Source organism: Lithobates pipiens, unplaced genomic scaffold (genome assembly GCF_037356315.1).
Source record: "Lithobates pipiens isolate NorthernLeopardFrog02 unplaced genomic scaffold, aLitPip1_a1.2 Scaffold_1, whole genome shotgun sequence".
Lineage (NCBI taxonomy): Eukaryota > Metazoa > Chordata > Amphibia > Anura > Ranidae > Lithobates > Lithobates pipiens.
In genome coordinates this window covers 212,464,647-212,488,828 of record NW_027507685.1, presented here as the reverse complement: position 1 = coordinate 212,488,828, position 24,182 = coordinate 212,464,647, and the positions used below count along the sequence as shown (strand labels likewise).

At 43.5% G+C, this 24,182-nt stretch overlaps 1 protein-coding gene across 1 annotated transcript in view; it reads right to left on the bottom strand.

Annotated features, from left to right (window-relative positions):
• LOC143982817 (cytochrome P450 2C23-like) overlaps positions 1–24,182 on the bottom strand; it is a 61,712-nt gene that overhangs the window by 31,958 nt on the left and 5,572 nt on the right. The window contains exons 2-5 of the mRNA XM_077481839.1: positions 20,790–20,952; positions 9,431–9,580; positions 6,480–6,640; positions 3,423–3,599 (exon numbers count right to left, since the gene is read on the bottom strand). Of these exons, the coding sequence (XP_077337965.1) occupies positions 3,423–3,599; positions 6,480–6,640; positions 9,431–9,580; positions 20,790–20,952 (651 nt within the window). The remainder of the gene's footprint in view (positions 1–3,422; positions 3,600–6,479; positions 6,641–9,430; positions 9,581–20,789; positions 20,953–24,182) is intronic.

The following is a 24,182-nucleotide window of genomic DNA, read 5'->3' as shown; positions in this document are numbered from 1 at the left end:
ACTCATTCACATAGGGTGGGGGGCCGGGATCTGGGTCCCCCTTATTAAAGGGGGCTCCCGGATTCCGATAAGCCCCCACCGCCCGCAGACCCCAACAACCAACGGCCCGGGGATTGTCGGGAAGAGGCCCTTGTCCTCATCAACATGGGGACAAGGTGCTTTGGGGTGGGGGGCCGCACGCCCCCCCCCCTCCCCAAGGCACCGCCCCATGTTGAGGGCACGCGGCCTGGTACGGCTCAGGAGGGGGGGGGGCGCTCGCTCATCCCCACCCCCTTTCCTGGCCGGCCGGGTAGCGTGCTCGGATAAGGGTCTGATATGGACCTGGGGGGGACCCCCACGCCGATTTTTCAGCGTAGGGGTTCCCCTTTAAGTCCATACCATGTGACGGGGCCAGCAACGCCTCCTTCGCTGGCCCAGGCTACCTGGAGACGCGCTCAAAATGAGCAGACTTTCCTCCGCGTGTGTGGGCAAGTCCGTTTATTTCAAAAGTACGGCAGATAGTCCGGCGGACTTAGTACGCCTTATTAGTCCACTGAAAAAGTGCCGTGTGTGGGCAAGTAGCTCGTTCGGAAAGTCCGGCGGAAAGTCCGCCAGACTAAGTCCACCGGATAGTCTGCTACGTGTGTACGCGGCATTAGTGAGAGTTCTCTTTATCTACTGTGAATAGTTCAGTTGGAGTATCCCACTATACCCTTCTCCCATTCCAAGTTCCACAATAAATATAAAATAAAATCAAAATACCCTGGACTGTAACGAGCAAACGGGAGTGAGGAGGGATAAGTGAAAACCCCCAGCAACTGTCTGCAGGTAATCAGAGGGAGGCCTAAGAAGTCAACACTCATCAAGCCCTACGGGGACAGTGCTACACTACATTCTTAAGACCACCACACTTTTGAATACTTTTATAACACATAAGCATGAATGTGTTACAAGAGGTAGCATATCCTCTGCTTTATATTTAGATCCACCTTTCAATTGACCAGACCACCAACACGGGTTTGTGTTGACATATAAGCTGTTCCAAGGGTCAAAGTCCCCTAATGCATCAGAACCATGACAGTGCAGGACACATCATCAGATGGAAAAATCTACCATGAGGAATAATGTGCTAACAATGCTGGTCTTATGATACATACATATTTGTTTCTTATTTGCCACTGATGCTGTCAATAATACTTGGATATATAAATGGAATTCCATGGGGGACTGCTACACATCATACTAACAGGAACCCATGGTTATTTTACTACAATGTTAACGATCAGATTGATGGGATGGATCTGCCACCCTTGGTCTAACAGAAAAGATTGAAGTGTGTGAAACAGTCATTGAACCTTTAGCTTATGGTCTGATGTAGGATAATAGAAGGCAGGGAAAGATGAAGCCACAGATGATGTACAGCAAATTTCTAACAACAAGCTGACAAACAGATCCCACTAATTAGATTGCGTTGGGTACAATAGGATGGAATAGTGACTAGGAAAGACCTTGTATTCAAAAAGTGAGAATGTATAACCAGACTTGTTATGCTGAGAGAAGCTAAAATAAAACAGTAGAGCCTTTTTAAAGCAGAATGGCATGTCTCACGTCCATCACAAATTCGAAATATAGTAAGTTTAGTTATCTTTTTTAGATAGTGGGTGAAGCAATTCAAATCACCCCCTTTACCCCTTGGGCAGCTGTGCTCGCTGTGTGCCTTTCTGGTTGCTCTCCAAGCCCTACTTCAGAGAAACCATGGTTCCCATAAACTGCACTGATAACTCGGTATGAGTTTGGGTTCAGGCACAACATGAACATTAGCTGTCATTGCTGGGGCAGTGAGCTCCAGGCAGGAAATTCCCCACTTCACAGCTTCACGTATACGTAGGGACAAATAAATTTGTCCACCCCTTCCTTTATTAAATAGTGCACATCCGCTGTTTAACTATACTATGCGGATGTTGCAAATTAGACAATAAAACAGACAAGGCGGATGGGATCGGAAGGTCCATGCATTCCTAGGGACAGGTGGTTGTAAATTAACTTGTGTATATATACACCCGCCTACCTCTAGGTCCAATCCGGTCAGGTCAAAAAATGGAAGGGAATTCAGTCTCTTCTGTTTAAGCAGATTAGATCGGAAAGGTAGTCTGGTGTAAATAGACAGTGGAGTCTGTTTACTGTTGACCACCCATAGAGCAGAGCAGGCTCTATAATGGTCCACTCTGTAGAAAATGAATGGACACAGATGCCATCCACCCCGTCTGCTCCGATCAGCATCCCCACTTGTGAAAGGGGCCAAATGGATTCTTTTGTCTTCACTGTAACTTATATAGCTACATCAGGACGTTTGTATTTAAATCATGCAAAAGAACTTTAGGAGTGAAAAGGATGTATACAGTAACTGTTTGAGATGCAACATTAAACTCTGTAAAAGGTCACCATATAATAAGGCACCACACTTTCACCACTGCTAATTTACTAGTTATGATGCTATAGATAACCCCAAATGGATATTATAGTTATTTATTTGGACTCAATACCTGGTGGACTCAACACCTGAACATATATCTTGGATTCTCCACTGGCATGATGATAATGGTCTCATTCTCCTTGGAGTATAGGTGTTTCCACTACTCCACCTTCAGAAAGCAAATACATTGTACAGGGAGCGTGGAACATGCCATGTATCAGCACAACAGGTGCACAATACTGAGAACCCAAGTACAGAGAGCTTGCCACCAAAGATGTAAGAAACTTTTAAATGGTTTATCTCTCTGGTATATATTATACTAACCCTGAAGTATGAGTATTGGGTGAACTGTACCTTTAGGAGGACTTTGTTGGCTTGAAACTGGAAAGCAATGCCTATTGCCAATTGTATTTTCAGTAAAAACTTCCTTAAAGGGGCCATGTTTTTTCACCTTAATGCATCCTTTGCATTAAGGAGAAAAAACGTCTGTCACTGATCCCCCCCCCCCACCCCCCCCCCCCCGTTTTACTCAACTGAGTCTTGTATTCCCACGCTTGAGACACGCTCTTTCTCTCTGTCCAGGGGTTCTGGGCTCTTAATTGGATAGATTGATAGGAGAGAGCTAATGGCTGTGCTGCTAGGGGGTTATACGATGCAGGGAAGAGCTACCAGCGCCACTGGGAGACCCCAGAAGTCGAGGATCAGGGGCCCCTCTGTGCAAAACGAACTGCACAGTGAAGGTAAATATGACATGTTTGTTATTTAAAAAAAATAAAAAAAACAAAGCCTTACAATCACTTTAAGATAATATGTGCATTGCTGATTTCCTTCCATGCTGTACCTCAACTAGTTTTGAACACCAAGGTAATTTGGCGTACAGAGAGCAGTTGTTACGTTATGGATCTCACATCATTTTCTTGTAAATTCCACAGAACATGTTATAATGAACTACAAGCAAGGCAGAGCTCACCTCTCTCATCTTTATCAGGAAACAATCAATGTAATCTCTGGGACAGTTCTCATCCAGAGTCGCCTCATGCATTGTGATCTTCTTCATCATAAATTCATTCACCTTGTCAAAAATGTTAAACACTGTGTGATGGCTGCCAGGCAAGTACATGAAGAAATTAGGTGCCAGTTCAAAGATCTAAAAAGGGAAATACAATCTGATAAAAATGTGTACTGTTAAGGTCCATTATGGCTCTAAAGGCTGCCTCACAATTACTCTACTATTCTCTAGTTAGGTTGCCTATAGGTGCATTAGTTAGATAGCGGCTGGACCAGGCTGAGGGGGGAAAGAGTTAATGAGTGTGCTACAGTTTCCGGGCTTTTTGGATTCAGCCTACTCACCAGTAATATTAATATGGGAGAAGGCTGAATTTGAGACCTTTTTGACATTTTGGATTGGCCACATGGGAAAGGACATGCTATAGCTGCTGTGATGACGGACTGCTGCACCTTTCAGTATTAAGGATGGACCCGGAGAACAACCAAGACCTGGAGGGTGCCAAAATGGACTACTAAAATTTGAGGTACACCAGGGCAGCCAGTAAGAGATAGTTAGGGACATTATGACACCACTGTTCATGTTGGACTGTACTATAAATCTTTTCAGTAAAGCTGCATCAACTGATCTGATCCTAATCTGAAGTTATTCAAAAGGGTGCATGATGGTTTTGGCGTATCAAATGAACCAGGGTCTGTAAAGCACATCTCGGGTATGAAATTCAGCTGCTACAAAAGGTCCACTCAGCAAGTCAAGCAAGAGCAGTATAGTTGCTATATGTAACCATGCACTAGTTTAAGATACTACACAACCAGTTGTCAGGCATGGTACCTGGTAAAGGTGAGTGGTTCCTCCAGTAGTGAGGGGGTCGATGTTCTGGCTGCCTCCCCAGTGGTCTGTTTCCAATAGCTATGGGAACCGAACCCACATTACGGAGATCCATGACCTGGTCACATGGGTATGGAAGTGAATTCATTAACAAGTGCACGTTTGAGGTCTGCTCTAGGTGGTGTGTGGTGGAACTCCATTCTGTTACTAGAAGTGAGGTAGCAGAGGTACGCTGGATGGATGGAGAGGGCATGGGCTTGGCAGGAACCCTCCTAATGCAAACATATATCAAGTTACAGTGTGTAGTGACATGGGACAGCACTTTCAGAAGAACTTTGTACTTTTATTTCTGCACAAAGTTTTACAGCTCTTCTCTTAGTCAGGGAACTGCAGTAATGTTAGACTTGTAAGGAAAAAAACTGGAGGAGGAGGCACTGATCTGAATGTGAATTGGCCAATAGAAGGAGCAGTCAGCTCTGAGCGCATAGCCTTTCATCACTGCAGCCCTTATTGACAAGATTCCTGCCCAGTCTAGATGCCTCCCTGCCCTGTTTTTTCCGTACATGTCTTGCAGAGTTCTGGACACACTCTGAAGGATGGCTGCTTCCTTTATCCCTTAATACCCCTTTCTATGTATACATCACCATCCAGCTATCACAGCCACAGACTATACCCCTAAGGATTACTCCATCTGGAGCACTAGATAAACACTGACTATACTAATGTTAGACTTGACAGTGGTCCTGTCCTGGACCTAGGCATTGATGAGCATGTGCACGAGGAAAGGTACCCGCACATGCAGGGTGAGTAGGCCCTGCCCCCAATTCCACCCCCAAAAATGTATACTGGGAACCTATAGATTTATGAACAACTATGTAGCACGTGGACCTACCTGACCTGAATATAAACTAAACGTTTCTTAGAAAGGTCCTCAAAAAACATACTGTATGTGTTAGCAAAACTAAATCTGAAGATTCTGCAGAGACCATTCAAATCAGGTTATAAACTTTATAGCCAGCTATAGAATAAATATGAGAAGACTGTCATCCATTCTGAAAGATTATAGCCAGATAGGTAGATTATTGACATTCTGTAACCTCTGCCAAATGATCCCAGGGACAAAGGCTCAAAAGCCTAGGATTATTATTTTCAAACAAGGACCTCTTTCCTTCTGAGATTAGGCAGAGATCAGTGCATACATATGTAAAGATTGTGCTGGCTTTACGCTGCTACTTTTCAATAGAATGATCATGCAGTATGTGTTATCTTGTGATTGCCATCCATGGTTATGGGTAGCCTTAGAGGAGCACAGGGATGTTATGTATATCCATAACCCATAGATGATATGTCCATGCTCTAGAGGGGAGAGGACAGTGCTGGTAGAGAGAGAGATTGAAGATGTGAGTGAGAAAGCATAGGGTAGAGGAAGAGGGTACACCATAGCTGTTTTGAGGGAACAGGATCCAGGAGAAGGTGGTTAGGTAATAAGGGTAAAGTATTGAATGTGCTGTTAGACAGGGTTTGTTTGGCAGTATGGAAGCAGAAATTGTACTTTAGGAGGGCAGATTTGTATAGGGTAAAGTCAGAGCTATGCCTTCAGGGTACCCAGGAAGTGGAAACCAAAAAAGGTAAGTAAAGTCTAAAAAGTTTATTTTTTTAGGAAAACATACTGATGTAAATTTTAGGGAAAGGGGACAAAGGGGGGATAAAGATTTGCACGTTACTTGTGTTTTAGGGATACTGATTATCTTCTGCCATTTTTACAATATTTGCCAGCATGGAGGAGCATGGAGATAGTCCAGAGACTCCCCTGCTGTCAGAACACATTTATTGGCTGAAATACTGATCAAACAAAAATTTGTTGTTCATGAGAAGTCAATCATTAACTGAACCGGCCAAATTTTGATCCATCTATGACTAGCTTTAGCCACCCACTGCAAATCCTTAGTTATGCTTATAAAAAGATTAATTTACTGTATACCCAACTAAAGCTACTAAAGCCCTATACACACTATCAGATTTTCTGCTGATTCCTTCAGATTTACCAAAACCATATAATATGAGGTCAAACCTTAGGAGTTTCAATTTGTATGCAATCAGGCAGGACCTTGCTCTACATGGTTTTGGTAAATCTGAAGACAAAAATCAGCTGAAAATCTGCTAGTGTGTATGTGAGGCTTTAGATTAGCTTACCTGAGCCCATGGTGAAGTCACAATTCTAAAAGCCTCTTTTATGAGGGCCAGCATGGACAGGAACTCCTTATCTTCATATTCAAAACGTTCATTGAAAAAAATAGAGCAGGTGATGTTGGAGACAGCCAGGCTCAGAAGGAATGTGGGATCAAATTGGGCTCCTGGAAGAGAAAAGACCATTGGTTTTAGTCTTAAATTGATATAAAACCCCAAAACAAACATTTATTATATTGCAGCTTGCCAATACTTAAATGCAGTGGCTGCATTTGTTTCTTTTTAGGATTTGTTGCCTATATTCACCTGATGATCTGGCCAGTAAGTCTGTCCTGCAAGAGTGGCTGTTAGATGGTTGAGACAAACCATTTATCAGGGGAGCTTTAAATTTACAACTTTTATCAATTTATGTAAAACCTTTATCCCAAAAAGAAAGAAAAACATATGTTGCTGTAACTTAAAGCGGGATTCCATTGACCGATCCGTTTTTTTTTCCCTGGGTCATTGAACTACTTTAGTAATGCACATAGAGTACTCACTTGCTGTGTTAAATCTTTCCCCTGCTTTCCAATTTCGTCAGCAATATGATGTTATATAAATGTATCCTGGAGGTTTTCATTTTGCTTGTGGCCATTTGAAGCCCACAATCATTTATTTCCGGGAGTGAATGCTGTGCTCCCAGGATTCCCTGCTCGATCCTGCGCATGCTTATTGTATAACACGGAGCAGCGCTGTAAAATTACGGGTTGCCATCACAACGGCCGGGGTCGTCGGAAGTTCTCGCCATGTTGTGATGGCAACCAAACATACAAACGAGCTCTCACGAGATTTCGGCCGAACAATGATCCGCACAGAATCTTGGGAAGACTCAGAAGAAGCTCCCAGGGTACTTAGTGGAGCAGAGGAAAGGCGAAAAACACGCCTACTCCCACGGGAGGAGAGACCGGAAGTACACCTAATAATTAAAATAAAAAGGTAATTACGGCGAGATTAATTTTTTAAAGGGGCATTTGAGCATCAATGAAATAAATGAATGGGCTCAGATTGACTGAAATATTTGGGTACAATACCACTTTAAAAGATTTAGCTGGAGTCCATGTTCAAATTGTTTGTAAAGTCCATCTAAATCTGCTAGTCTAAAGCTGGATACACACTAAAGCCTCATACACACGATCGGATTGTTGGCCAACAAAACCGCGGCCTTTTGTCCGAAGGGCGTTGGCCCAAACTTGTCTTGCATACACACAGCCACATAATTGTTGGCCAACGATTACGAACGTAATACTAGACATACTACTTTTTTTTCAGCTCTTTAGCCCACCTCTTGGGCTCCTTCAGCTAATTTCATGTTAGTAGAAGTTTGGTGAGTGTCGATTCGCCCTTTACATTTTGTTCTTTACATTTTGCGCTTTACATTTCGCGCTTTCCATTTCGTTTATGAACAGTCATCCGTCAACCATGTTGCGGAATCGAGGAGATAATGTGTTATTTATTATCGAACTTGGAGTTATTGCTTTGACATTTTTTGATTGAATAATGATTTGATTTTATATATTTTCTATATTTTTGGATGCATAGAATGCACTTTTTGGTTAAGTTCTATTGGCAGATAGCATGTCTAATGTTATTTGTTTTCTTTTTTTAATGCACAATAAAAAAAAAAAAAAAAAAATGGAGAATAATACTTGGCTATGTGTTTTACTTCAAATGACATTTTGAAGTAGGCAGTTACATTTTAAAATATACAATGTAAAATTAACAAGGGACACCAACATAGTTGTATCTTTGATCTTCAAACTATAGGATAATGGTAATGTGGTAACTTGCCCAAATAAAAAAAGCATATTATTATTCTTGATATCACTAGAAAAAAAAAAAACCTTTGAAAATGTGTTTGCAATAACTCCATCAGTATCACCAGCAAAGCAGCTTCATTATTATCCCATTAAAGGAGAACAGAATATGCACTGCATTTCGAGATTTCATAATTTGCCACGTCACAAATGTTAATTTTCCATTACGAGCGCTAGTTTACAAGACCGACCATTTCTGGCTCGTCCTTGGCTCCGAGCATGCGTGTTTGTACTTTGAACTTTGTACTTTTGTCTGACGGACTTGTGTACATGCGCTTGGAAAAATCCGACAACAGACACTTGTCTGCGGAAAATTTATAAACCTGCCATCCAACGTTTGTCCATGGAAAGTTGCCCAACAATTGTCCGATGGAGCATACACACGGTCTGATTTTCCGCCAACAGCTTGTCATCACACATTTCCCATTGGAAAATCCGATCGTGTGTACGAGGCTTAACACTACACTCTCCACAGGTTGACAATGCTGCTGTCAAAGGGTGGTTCTGTTGCTCCTCCATCCAGAAGAGAAAGCCTAAGACAGGAATGGGGTTGATTTACTAAAACTAAAGAGAGCAAAATCTGTTGCAGCTATGCATGGTAGTCAATCAGCTTGTAACTGCAGCTTGTTCAATTAAGCTTTACCAAAAAAAAAATGGAAGTGGTTTCTATGCAGAGTTGCACCATATTTTGGACTATCTGGATCAAAAAATATCAACCCCAAAGTGAAGAAAAAAAAAAAAATACTAGAAAATGATTGCAACCACCACATTTAAGGATTGGTAAACTGCAATGTATTACATTTTTGTTTTGGAATTTAATATTGCTTTAAGTTATTCATATTAAGAACAATGTGTGCCTTAGCAGAATTATCTAATGTGAAACTATTTAGGTTTCCAAATGTACAATTTTAACAATGTTGTTTCGTTTTCTGCAGCTAGGAAACCTCCCAATGTGTAAATTGAGCAGCTATAGTCTTCTCCTTCTGGGCTGTCTCAATGCTGGCTAGTACTTCTCTCTATTGACAGGAAACACTCTCTGCGCTCCTCTGTCCAGATAGGACAATGCCAACACCCGGAAATTGGTCCTAAAAACCTAATACCAACCTTCTTTCTTCCGGAACTCTTCTGCTAAACACTTGGCCTCCTCTTGTACCCGTTCCTCCAGGCTTCTTTTACCCATCCCAAAATTCCTCAGGGTACTCAAGGTAAATCGTCTCATCTGTCTCCATCGCTCACCATTGCTGAACAGAACTCCTATATGTAAAGAAGTCAAATGGTATTACTTTATTGGGATTGCCAAAATTACTACTTTTAAGGATAAAACAAACACGCTATTAGGGAACAAATACAGTATTAAAAGTGTACGTAAACCCAAAAACATAAATTACATTAAAGTTTACCAGTTCTTAAATGCAGTGGCTCCATTTGATTTCTTTTATCAGGCCTTTTAACCTTTATTTTCACGTGAAAATCCTGGAATTTTACACACATCCTGTCTCTGGGTGGCTATGCTCGCTCATTCTCTGTATCCATGGAGGGAGCCATGGTGGACAAAACAGGCTGGACTTTAGAAAGGTCTGCCCTTGTTTCTCTCCATGTCACTGTGGATTGATGGGACTAGTGTAAAAGAAATACAGGAATGTTTGTGATTTATTTTCAGCTCACAGGAAGTGAAAATGGAAACTGCATTTCTGCAATATCAACACTTTTTTGTACTTTCTGAAAAGGTATGTAGCCTAAAAAAGAAGACTAATGTACAAAGTATCTAATCTTTCTAAAAATTCAGTGTCTTTGTCACTTCCTGCAAGCTTTAAGTGTTACTAAATCCACTACAGTAAAAATCATTCTGTATATGCAGTAAAGCATGCTTGTTATACTCACTGTGGAAGCTAAGGGGTTAATCCTGTGTAAAAATGATGTTTTAGCTTGCCTTCTCTGATCTTTCCCTTCTTCCACTGTTCCTAATCCACCCCCTGATAAGACAGAGCCTTTGTAGTCACTCTGTCACTAGAGAGATTTTACTTTTTTTTCTTGGGAGTGCATGTGATCAGCACAGGGCCAATCAGCACTGTCCAGACAGAGGGTCAGGAGAATGAAAACTCCTTCTACAAGTTTTAACCAAACACTGTTAGAAGTCACAAGACTGCTATATACTGCTGATGAGAAAAGGTATTTAGCAGTTTATATTTACTAAAATATTTGCATTTCCATGCTCTGTGTACAATGGGAAACCAGATATAACGAATGCAGGGTCCTGGGTTTAGTAACACTTTAACAGATTGCAAAACAATCAAATCTTCAAAACTGTGGTTCTTTCCACACCCCATGTAATGGAGATGAACAAAGGTTTGAATTTCAATAATGGAGGACCACCAAGACTCCTATAGATACAGTGGAGGAAAAAACCCAGACACAAGGGACAAGAAGTTTGTTACTCGTAGAATTACCAAGTGGAAAGAAAAGTCTGAAAAAAGAGAACTAGTGCAGCAACTAGATACAAGGTCTAGCAAACAGGTATATGCCATTCTTGTTTTGGGGTTTAAATATGCTATAAATATATACTGTATACATTTTTTTTTTAATCTTTATTTTATTTTAAACAACATTCCACACAAACAAACATGATACAATTGCGTGCGTACCACGAAATATAGCTTAACAATTCAGTTTTGTTTTTTGGTAGGCACACAAAATCTTGAGTCATATTCCTTATATACCGTATATACTCGAGTATAAGCCGAGATTTTCAGCCTCTTTTTTGAGGCTGAAAGTGCCCCCTCGGCTTATACTCGAGTCACCGCTGTCTGACTGCTCGATCAGCGTATCGAGCAGACAGACGGCGGACATTAAAATTCAAAAGCCGCGCCTCCTTCTCCGCCTCCGCCTGTGATAGGCGGAACACTGAATTTCCCAGCAGTCAGTGTTCCGCCTATCACGGACATCCGTTCATTCTCATACTACGGACGAGTATGAGAGGATGTCCGTGATAGGCGGAACACAGGCTGCTGGGAAATTCAGTGTTCCGCCTATCACAGGCGGAGGACGGAGGCGCGGCTTTTGAATTGTAGAATGGCCGCCGAGAAGAGCGGCGATCCTGGAGCGGCGATCCATCGGCACGACACGGGACGGAGGAGGCACGGGACGGAGGAGGCACGGGACAGAGGAGGCACGGGACAGAGGAGGCACGGGACAGAGGAGGCTCGGGACAGAGGAGGCTCGGGACGACGGCGGCTCGGGACGACGGCGGCTCGGGACGGAGGCTTGGGACGGAGGCTTGGGACACAGGTAGGCTGGACACACACACAAGGCTGCACGGACACACACACACACACACACACACACACACACACACACACACACACACACACAGGGATGGATGGATGGATGGATGGATACACACACACACACACACAGGGATGGATGGATGGATGAATACACACACACACACACACACACACACACACAGGGATGGATGGATACACACACAGGGATGGATGGACGGACACACACACAGGGATGGATGGATGGATGGACACACACACAGGGATGGATGGACGGACACACACACAGGGATGGACGGACACACAGGGATGGACAGCCATGTCTCACCCTCGGCTTATACACGAGTCAATAAGTTTTCCAGTTTTTTGGGGGTAAATTGGGGGCCTCGGCTTATATTCGGGTCGGCCTATACTCGAGTATATACGGTAATGGTTCTAATGGTAGCATAATCTTTGACCTCTGCTGTCCTGGCTGTACAATAGTCTTAAAACAACAATACAACAGCAACAACAACAACCAAAAAAACAAACAAATATAGGATAGTTTAGAAAGCCTCTATTCCCCCTCCACTAGTGCAATGTCATATTCTCTAGTACAGACAAAAAGGGACCACTGTGTCCAGTTTTTATAAAATGTCTCCTCTTTACCTTGTTTAGTTGTGATACCTTTCTCCATGGCGTGTATGTCAGCTATTTTTGTGAGCCACAGTGAAATCAAAGGAGGCGATTCCTGCTTCCATAGGGCGGGAACGTGTGCCTTAGCCACATTCAGAAGATGGACAACCACTGAATTTTAATATTTACGCTTTGAAAAATCTGAGAGATGAAGAAGATATCTGGCCGGGTCCAATCCCAACAAAAGAACTCACTGCTCCAGGTGAGACAGAAAGCCTAATGATATCACAGGTGCCCGCCTCGGCTCGCCTCCGCATACAATCAACACTGAAGAAATGGCGGCACTCCAAGATCCATCAAAATTCTTATTTAATAACGAGCATCCCGAGTGTTACAGACAGTTAAAATGGTGGATGCGTTTCACACACTAACAGGTTGCGCTTATTCATTACTATGAATAAGCGCACCTGTTAGTGTGTGAAACGTGTCTACCATTTGAACTGTCTGTAACACTTGGGATTTTCATTATTAAATAAGAATTTTAATGGATCTTGGAGTGCCGCCATTTCTTCAGTGCGGGTCCAATCCTAGATCATGGTCAGTGAGCTGCCCTATGTTATTTGCACTTTAGACTAAAACTTCTCTAAATTCCGGCAGGACCAAAAAATATGCAACATGGTACCCTCTGCCTCTCCACAGCGCCATTAGGTATTCATCCTTTCAGGATAGATTTTCTGTAGCAGGGATGGAACTTTATGCCAACGTGTGAGGATCTTATAACTCAGCTCTTGATATTTACTAGCTACTGAAGAATAGTGGGCAAAGTATAGAAATTGACCCCGCTGCTCTTCGGAGAATATGGTGTCCAAATCTCTTTCCCATTTCTGGAGGAATCCCGGGACAAAACCCTCAGTACTTTAGGACTTTATATGCCTCATGCCTCATAATACTTCATGGGCAGAGGGTGCTTCTACCAAGCATACATTTTCCAGAGGCATATTAGAACGGTTTAGTCACCCCCCCCCCCCCCCCGCGCGAAGGAGAGAGCTAAGAAAATGGGTAAATTGTTGCATCCGCCATGGGTCCAATGGTGGATTAAACAACAACTGTATTTCCACCCTAGTCTTCAAGGTAATCACCTAAACAAAATTTACCTTGCCCAAAAGTTTGTTTAAAACGGCTATCAGTGTGGCCTGAGGGAAATTCTGGGTTCCCTAATACTGGGTAGAGCTGAATAATTTATAATTTCCCCTTCTATCTTACAAAAAAAGATGACTTTGTTGCACTACTCTAAGCCCTTGTACACACAGTCGGACATTTCGACAACCAAATTCGTCGGATTTTGTCAGTCGGATCTTGTCCGAAACTGTTGCATACACACGGTCGGACAAAGTTGTCGAAAAATCCGATCTTTCAGAACGTGATGACGGAATTTCGTTACGATGGGACTACGTTCAGGCTAGTAGCCAATAGCTTTGATGTAGGAATTTGATCTGAGCATGCGTGGCACTTTGTCTGATCGAAATTCTCTACACATGATCGGAGTATGTCCTATCGGACCAGTTTGTCGGAAAATATTTCCAGCAAGTTTGAAAATTTGGTCCGATGGATATTCCGACGGAAACAGTCCGATGCATACCACACACAGTCGGATTATCCGACAACACGGTCCGATAGGACACATTCCGACGGATTCTCCAACCGTGTGTACGGGGGCTTAGAGTTGCCTCTATAAGGGGGTGATGCCGTAAGCTTCCAAGTGATTTTGGCCTCAACCATGGCACACATTGAAGTGGAATCTCGGTGCAAGATTGTTCAATCGTTACCCAGGCTTTATGTCTCCCGTCTCTACACCATGCTAGCACCCTAGCGAGGTGTACTGCCTGGTAATATTGAATCAGGTTCGGGAAGGCCATGCCTCCATGGGTTTTGGCTATGGCCAAATATTGGTGGGACAGGCGTGGGTGCTTTTTTGCCCAGATAAATCTGATAAAGACACTAGGCATTGATTTAAATAAAGACCCCGGGGCGACTATTGGTAGTGTCTGAAAGAGATACAATAGCCTTAGCAAGGTATTAATTTTAAGAATTTGCGTTCCTACTCATCCATGTATAAGAGCCCTTGTTCTATCTCTCCAAATCAGAGGAAAGATCCCGTAGTATTGGTGAAAAATTAGCTAAAATATTTTATCCACTGAAGAAGTAAATTTGACCTCTAATTATATCAGGTGGGAGGATGCCCATGGAAAAGAAAATGATGATAGGAGAGCTTGCAAACGAACAGGAGCCAACGTAATATTAAGCAATTCAGATTTTTGAATATTAATTTTAAAGTTCGAAAGTATATTGTGGCAATTCAACTCGCTTAATAAATTTGGCAACGTAGTTTCCAGAGATGTAATAAAAAACAATATGTTATCCGCAAAGACCACAGTTTTATGATCCGACTTGATAACTGGAAAGCCCTGGATATCAGTGCTTCCTCGTACACGTTGCAAAAATGGTTCTAGGGTTAATATGAAGATCAGTGGGGATAAGGGACATAGTTCTGTTGGCAAATTAAAATATGGAGAAGTCACCTCAATGATTCTAACAGCTGCAGATGGAACCCAGTATATAGCCTCTATCAATTTACTAAAAGCTTTCCCCACACCAATATGAGTTAGCTTCTCCTTCAGGAATGTCCAATCCACCCTGTCAAAAGTCTTCTCTGCATCGGAGGATAGCAAACATATGGGTATTTTGTGAAGATGAGCCAGATAAATAATATTCAGGGCTCTAGTAGTATTATCCCTCGCCTCCTTAGTAGGCATAAACCCGGCTTGATCAGGGTGGATGACATTCTGAAGATGAGGTTGTAATCTCGATGCTAGTATCCATGTGAAGATCTTTAAATCTATGTTTAATAGGAAAATAGGTCAATAATTTATACATTGGACATGGTCCTTACCCTCCTGAGGGATCACTGTAATATGTGCCCTCAAAATGTCGGTCTAGAAGAGAAATAAACGCTTTTATAAATCTGGGAGCTAGAAGGACGTGGAGCTTTGTGAAGCTTAAGCAGCTTGATCGCCATCAAATATTCCTCAGTTGAAATAAGAGCATTGATTGATTCGGGCGCATCATCAGATATCAATGGTAAGTCCGAAGAAGAGAGATATTCTGAAATTAACTCTTGCTTTTGTACCAGCTGATCAGTGGATATATTTGTCGATACGTTATAGAGGGATGAGTAATACTCTCAGAAAACCTCTGCCAAATCCCGGGTTAAAAAGCAGCATTTCCTCTGTCAGAATCAATGTGTGGAACATAATTTCTAAGGGAAGTTTCCCTAAGTGAGAGGGCCAGCAGTTTAACCATTATTTTCCCATGTTCATAGTGTGTGTTTCTGACTCTTGGTGTCCGTATATTAGTGTCGTGGCTGAGCAGAGAGGCCAGTTTTTCCTCGCTCAACCCTAAGATCTACTTCCACAGAATGAGAGAGGGATTTTTTTATGCTTGGATTCTTGGTTTGCAACCAAGTTTATCAGGGTTTGAAAGACAGCTTGCCTATTTTTCCGCAGTTCCAGCGCCTTTTGAATCAGCAAACCTCGCATGACACGTTTATGCATTTCCCATAATGTCAATGGAGAACTGTCCTCTGTATCATTATCCATAAAGATTCTGGCCATAGCCAAAGAGAGCCAAGGATTCATTACGGTTCCACGTCCATGATCTAGTTTAGGACTAGGGATGTGCTTCGAGTTTGAGTCGAACCCATGTTTGACTCGAACATCGTCAGTTCGGCCGTTTGCCGAATTCTGAACGTTATGGGCCGTTCGCACCAAATTCGAGTGGCATGTCACGGCCCATAATTCACTGCGGCATCGCAGTGCATTGCTGGCTGCTGATTGGCCAAGCATGCACTATGACCCGCATGCTTTGGCCAATCACAGCACAGAAAAAACGGAGACACATAATTGGCCAAAGCCAGGGTGGCTTTGGCCAATTATGTCTCAGGGGGTTTAGTACATGTTCCACACTATATAAGGCCACCTGTGTGACGGCCTTATGTAGTGTGTTGCGGTGGTGGTTAAAGACAGAGAGAGAGACAGACAGTGTCATTTAATTAAAGTTAGAGTAGGCAGGCAAGTCAGTTAGCTTCAGTTACAGTGTGTAGAGGATATACATGCATCCCAGGTGTTGTGTATATAAATATTTATACACTGTATTCAGTTTAGCTAGATCCGTCCCTGTTATTCTCTTCATAATATACTGACAGGTAGGGAGCTGCAGTATTTTCACTTAGTGTATTGTGTCCTTTGCACAGTGTGCACCTAAAGCTTACCTGAATACAATTGGCAGTGCTCTCATACAAATACAGGCAGGGAGCTGCAGTATTTTGATTTAGTGTCCTTTGTACAGTGTGTACCTAAAGCTTACTTGAATACAATTGCCGGTGTTCTCATACAAATACAGGCAGGGAGCCGCAGTATTTTGTTTTAGTGTCCTTTGCACAGTGTGCACCTAAAGCTTTACCTGAATACAATTGGATCATGTCGTCCTTAGTGACCCAGAGAACTCACCTACGCTGCATGGCCAGCTAACCTACGCTGCATGGCCTCCCTGGTCCTGCAAAGGCTGCAGAAGGATCCTCGTATTCATCGGATCAAGGAGAGGGATCATTACTGGCTGGCAACCCTCCTTGATTCATGTTACAAGGGTAAGGTGCGGACCTTATCTTGCCATCACAGAGGGAGCAGAGGATGAAACATCTTCAGGAGGCCTTTCAGAAAGGTCTGTGCAACGCGTTCCCAGAGACTGGGAGGTTACAAATTCTGGACAATGTGTTGCTGAGGCTTCGGTCAGTCACAGAAGGAGCGGTGGAGAAGGTGGCCGTCTGACCGATGCATTCAGACAATTTTTTAGTCCACAACCCCAAGGTATGATTGGTTCCAGCAACCATTGCCAGCATCTGATTTACATGGTGCAGGAATACCTAGGGGCAAGATCAGACTTGGACACCTTTCTCACTGAAAATCCTCTGGGTTAGTGGGTCTTGAGAATGGATCACTGGCAAGAGCTTGCACAGTAAGAAATTGAGCTACTGGCCTGTCCTGCACCCAGCGTTCTTTCGGAACGCACATTCAGTGCTGCTGGAGGGTTTGTAACTGATCACAGGGTGCGTCTGTCCACCGACTCGGTTGATCGACTGACCTTCATAAAGATGAATCAGTCTTGGATCACCACCAGCTACCAAGCACCTGATGCTGATGTAGCCAAATATTTTTTTTGAAATGTCAGATCCCTTCAAGACTGCCTATGCTGATGCTGAGTGTATATCCTGTTATGCTGAGTGACTATCCTCTTCCTCAATGATCATGCTGATAGCTTGAAAGAACATTTTTGGTTCTGGGCGCTGCCACCAGTGGCTAAGGCCCATTCAGCCCCTGTTTAACAGGGGCGTGTAATTACAATTTTTGATGCAATATTTTGCAGGTGGGTTCGTTGCTGTGCTGAACTACAATATTTGTGAGTGGTTGCAGTGTTGTGAACCAGTGGCTAAGGCCCAATTTTTCCACCCCCATTTAACAGGGGCGTGTAATTACAATTTTTGATGCAATACTTTACAGCAGGGCTCATTCCTGGTCTCCAACTAGAATATCTGTGAGGGGTTGCAGTGTTGTGGCACCAGCACCAGTGGCGAAGGCCCAATTTTTCAGCCCCTGTTTAACAGGGGCATGTAATTACAATTTTTGATGCAATATTTTGCAGGAGTGTTCGTTGCTGTGCTCAACCACAGTATCTGTGAGAGGTTGCGGTGTTGTGGCACCAGTGCCAAAGGTCCAATTTTTCTGTCCCTGTTCAACAGGGACATGTAATTACAATTCTTGATCTAATATTTCACAGCAGGGCCCATTCCTGTGCCCACCAAGAGTAACTGTGAGGACTTACAGTATTGTGGCAACACCACCACCACCAAAGGCCCAATTTTTCTACCACTGTTCAACAATGGCATGCAATTACAATTCTTGATATAATAGTTCACAGCAGGGTGTTCCAGCGCCCACCAAGAGTAACTGTGAGGGCTTACAGTGTTGTGGCAACACTAACACCTTAGGCCCAAATTTCTGCAGAGCATATAGGGCAGACCCCTACTTTCAAACATTCAACTTACAAATGACTCCTACTTGCAAACGAAAGGAGACAACAGGAAGTGAGATGAAATCTACCCCTAGGAAGGGAAATTCTTTCCTGTAAGAGTTAATATGGGAAAACTCCTCTCCACTGATGCTTTATCACCAATCCTTGTTTCACTAAAAACCACAAATTTTCAAAAAACATTTGTCATTGGGACAGAAAGTGAGGTGAAATCTTCTGAAGAGGTGCACAGACAGCAAAACAAATGTTACAGTGGTGATAAGCCTTCCCTATGTTTTCCAAAAAGCTTAAAAATAGTTTTTTTGGCTGCAGCTACACTTTAAAAATTTACCAGTTCAAAATTACAAACTGTGGTGATTACAAACAGGATACAGTGCCTGTCTTGTTTGCACCGCCTGTATACTGCTGTTCAGAGTATATAGGGCCTGGGGGCCCCACGCCTTTCCTTTTTTTTAATTTGGGCGGGGGGTTCCCCTTAATATCCATATAAGGCCCAACAGGCCTGGTAATGGACTGGGGGGGTACCCATGCCATTTGTCTCACCGATTTTCATCCATATTGCCGGGACCAGACATTAGATTAAAGCCGCAAGCAATTTTAAATGACTTTTATTCCTTTAAAAATTTCATTTTGTGCAGGGACTGTTCTAATTACGGGAAACACGTGCCACTTTATAGGCATACTATAGACACCCTTCAGATACAATATTTAAAGGAATATTTCACTTTTTTTTCACTTTAAGCATCATTAAAATCGCTGCTCCCGAAAAAACTTCAGTTTTTCAAACTTTTATTTGCATTGGTACATGTCCCCTGGGGCAGGACTCGGGTCCCCAAACCCTTTTTAGGACAATAACTTGCAAATTAGCCTTTAAAATTAGCACTTTTCATTTTGAACGTTCGAGTCCCATACACTTTAACGGGGTTCTAAAGTTTGCACAGATTTTCGGTCAGTTCGCAGGTTCTGGTGCGAACCGAACCGGGGGGTGTTCAGCTCATCCCTAGTGAGGACCTGGGCATGGGAGCAGGAAGTAGGAAGTTATGAAGAGAAACTAGAAGAAAAAGGGTTTTACGTGCGGCTTTCTGCTGGCTTGAATAAACAAGTTCTTCACAAGGTTCATCTGACTATTCATAATTGCTTCTACAAAATCTACACAATCCTAGAAGAACCAAAACTGAATTCAAAGAAAATGGAGAGGATACAAAAAACAGAAGGGTCCAGGGGAGAGTGGGTTGGAGAAACCTTTTTGAAGCTGGTCAAGCTCTGACTGATCTTCAACAACAACCTCCTTTCTACTGGCCACCCAGATCCACACCTTTGTGACTTCCATTCCCCCAATTAAGTAGTTGCCTTTTTTCTTTATGTAAAATGGGACAAAATTAACCTGATGCACTTCTTCCGCAAGCCCTAGCCTTGTTAGCCTTCTCCTTTTCTTCACCTACAGTACAAGGCTCAGCAAAGATAGTTGTGCAACGACCCATATTTCTGAAGCCTTACAAAATTACTGACTACATTAAAGCATTATAACATATATGCATAAAACCACAAAGCCAATTGTGCTAACTATATCATTTCAATGAGCTACTCAAAGAATGACCACACTTTCTTAGTGTAGAACTACGCCTGTAGGAGCAGCCTGAATTACTTGTCAAGGTGCCCCCAACTTCAGCCCTGTAGCCAGGCATACAACAGGCTCATTCTCTCTTCTCCAAAAAAACTGTGTTAGGGATGTTGTTTTTGTTGTTTTTATTTTTGGTGGACTTGGATAGGGATGAGGGTACTCCAAGAATGAGTACTATGTACATTGAGGATCTTCTTTTCTACTTTAAGTAGTAGTAGAACAAGGAAAAAGTACCTTCTCTTTAGTAGACAATATCTGGGCAGAGCTCTTCAGGACACCAGCTGGTGTCCCCTTTAAATAGACCCAGAGCTGACTATAACTAGGCACCAGAAGGGTAGCCAGAGCACAATGATTGGCTGGGGCTGTATCAATATTCATGCTGCTATCTGCATAGTTTCACACCTACTATCCAGATACTTCATCAAGTCTTCTGGATACAGAGGAAGCTATAGGCCAGACTGGCAACACCTGAACACACTGAGCAGACCTAACTAGCGGATTACAGCTTCACTGGATACAGTGAGTAGAATATGCTTTTACCTACCAAACAAACTGCAGCCACACTACCTACAGTGTGGCAAATGCATTTACGTATCAAAAACACAACCTAAAAGCTAATAAATAATAAAATAATATAAATAATAAAATTCTTTAGTCTATATGAAAGTGTGAAGCATAGGAAACATAGAAAATATAAACACAGCCTGTTGATACGGTATTACGGACATTTCTACGGTTTAAATATGAATACATTCCACAATACCAATAGGAATCTCTTGAGCAAATTTTACAACCTGTCTCTTACCATATCCTTTGAAAGCAATCTCTGCAATGGCTAATTTAGCTCTATCACTGAACACCTCTCCATTATCGATGAAGGCTTCTCTCACCACGTCATAACCGTTCAACACCACCGCCTTTTTCTGGCCCAGATGAACCATGGATACTGGGCCATACTGAGTGCCAAGCTGAAGATGCAAAAAGAAGAGAATCAAATCAATCACATTTTCATGGTCCTTTAACCTTCCTTCAAGTGGGATTAAACCCAAAGACGAAAAATTATTATATTGCAGCTCATTCTTAGATGGTGGCTGAATTAGTTTTTCCTTTTTAGGCTTTTCCCTTTATGTTCACCTGTTGATCTGGCCAGTAAGTTGGTTGTTTTTCAACTTCCTTTAACAGACCACTGCAAAAGTGGCAGAGGAATGAGACAAACCATTTACCACTGACAGGGGTGCTTACAATGATCAGCTTTTATTTATGTAAAAATCTTTATTCCAAAAGGTAAAAAAAAAAGAAAAATGTTGCTTTAACTGCCTAAAACGTGTTAGCTGGAGTTCAGTTTCAATTCGTTAGTCAAAACCATCTAAATCTACTAGTCTAATTATAACCTACCCCAGACTGACAATGCTGACTCCTCCATCCAGAACAAAGACACCCTACAACAAGAAATGGGCGAAAATAATGGAATAAAAAAAAAAAGTAAAATCAGAAAACAAATGCAGCCACCACATTTAAAGTGATACTGAAGCTAATTTTCCTCTAAAATAAAAAAGCCAGTTATAATGATCTGCTCTGTAATGATTTATTGCACAAAGAAGTCTCTTACCCCTTCTGCTGGAGTCCCCCCACTAGCAATGTCTGCTCCTTCTTCTGAGTGCCCCCCAGTGCAGGCATGCTCTTGAGCAAAGCTGTGTGCATCTATAGACACACACAGTGCAGGTAAGCCACACCCCTGTTCCTTTCTCACAGGCATTTGACAGCAGCAGGACATTATTGCAGCCACTGGTTCCTGTGTCCCCTGTGAGACCAGGTGGATGTGTGATGGCACAGCCCAGAGGGAGCCAGGTAAGTGTTTAGGGCCCGGGGGATCTAGAGCAGGTAGTGGAGCATTTTGTACCTTAACTACTTCCTGCCCACACTGTAGCCTAAAGAGGGCTACAGCATGGGGTTTGTTTGTCAATGGATGTCCTCCCGTCATCACACTGCCTGTGGCTCAGCTGATCACAGATAAAGGTAATCACAGCAGCCCTTTACCACGTGATAAGCTTTCAGCCAATGATCCTGATTATCAGTGCAGTCCCACCAGTGCTGCCAATTAGTGCCCACCAATGTTGCCAATCATTGCCCATGATTGCTGCCAATCAGTGTTCATCAGTGCCCCCTCATCAGTGTCACCTACCAGTGCAGCCTCATCAGTGCCCACCAGTGAAGGAGAAAAATTACCTGTTTGCAAATTTCTATAACAAACTATGAAAAATGTTTTTGTTTTTTTTATTGTCTTTTTTCCTGTGTTTTGAAAAAATAAAAAAAAACCCAGTGGTGATTAAATACCACCAAAAAAAACTCTATTTGTGTGAAAAAAGCATAACCGTAGCATGACCGCGCAGTTGTCATTCAAAGTGCGACAAGCTGAAAATTGGCCTGGGCAGGATGGGGGGCAACCGTGAAAGTGCCCAGTAGGCAAGTGGTTAACATATGACTAAAGGCAACACCTTTTTTTTTTAAGTTTTGGATGAAGTGAAGAGGGATTAGAACCTCTATCAGTTTTTATTGATGTCTGTGCAGCTCTCTATCTGTCCTGTTTACCATTATTATTGAAAGTGAAAGAAAATTCTACATTTTGGGTTGTCCCCAGAAAAGTAACAGAGGGGAAATCTTCCAATGGGGGCACTAGTTCTGATGACCTGAGGGGCCCCAAGGGATTCACGTAATTTGCAGTGATTTCCTCTCACTTCCTGTTTGGCTATGGGACAGGAAGTGAAGAGAAATCTCCCCAATGAGATACAGATGGCAAAAAAAAATTCTAACAGGGGTTATAACCTGCCATTACTCTATCCTAAATGAAAACAAAGATTTGCCTATAGTTCTACTTTAAAGGGATTGTAAACAATTGTGTTTTTTCACCTTAATGCATTCCTCTGGCATGCAGACTGTGGCCCCCTCTGTGACATGCAGACTGTGGCCCCCTCTGTGACATGCAGACTGTGGCCCCCTCTGTGACATGCAGACTGTGGCCCCCTCTGTGACATGCAGACTGTGCCCCCCCCCCCTGTGACATGCAAACTGTGCCCCCCCCCCCTGTGACATGCAAACTGTGCCCCCCCCCCCTGTGACATGCAAACTGTGCCCCCCCCCCGTGACATGCAGACTGTGCCCCCCCCCTGTGACATGCAGACTGTGCCCCCCCCTGTGACATGCAGACTGTGCCCCCCCCCTGTGACATGCAGACTGTGCCCCCCCTGTGACATGCAGACTGTGGCCCCCCCTGTGACATGCAGACTGTGGCCCCCCCTGTGACATGCAGACTGTGGCCCCCCCTGTGACATGCAGACTGTGGCCCCCTCTGTGACATGCAGACTGTGGCCCCCTCTGTGACATGCAGACTGTGCCCCCTCTGTGACATGCAGACTGTGGACCCCCTGTGACATGCAGACTGTGCCCCCCTCTGTAACATGCAGACTGTGGCCCCCCTTGTGACATGCAGACTGTGGCCCCCCCTGTGACATGCAGACTGTGGCTCCCCCTGTGACATGCAGACTATGGCCCCCCTTGTGACATGCAGACTGTGGCCCCCCTGTGACATGCAGACTGTGGCCCCCCCCTGTGACATGCAGACTGTGCCCCCCCCCCTGTGACATGCAGACTATGGCCCCCCTAGTGACATGCAGACTATGGCCCCCCTTGTGACATGCAGACTATGGCCCCCCTTGTGACATGCAGACTATGGCCCCCCCCTTGTGACATGCAGACTGTGGCCCCCCCTTGTGACATGCAGACTGTGGCTCCCTCTGTCACATGCAGACTGTGGCCCCCTCTGTCACATGCAGACTGTGTTGCCTGTTACCCCTGTGCCAACCATCCAGGCTGTGTGTAGCCGATACAGTTTGTTGCTGTCCCCTCCTCGCAAGCAGCCTATGTCCCGCTATGTCTTCATGATGCAGCCGATCAATCGGCTTGTGATGGGTTAATCTAAATCAGTTACATTAGTCAGCAGTAACTCTGCACTCAGTTTGTTTTGTCTGAAACCGGCACAGTAAAACAAGCAAAGGATACCTTCTTTCATGGGATACCGATCTGCATGCTACACCGGGGCTCCCCAGCCAGTGGACACCTGTTGCTCCATGGGGGTGGAAGGTTGGCGGTGGCTGATCTCTCTCTTCCTGTTGTGTTCAGTGGAGAGGGGAGGGGTCTCCAA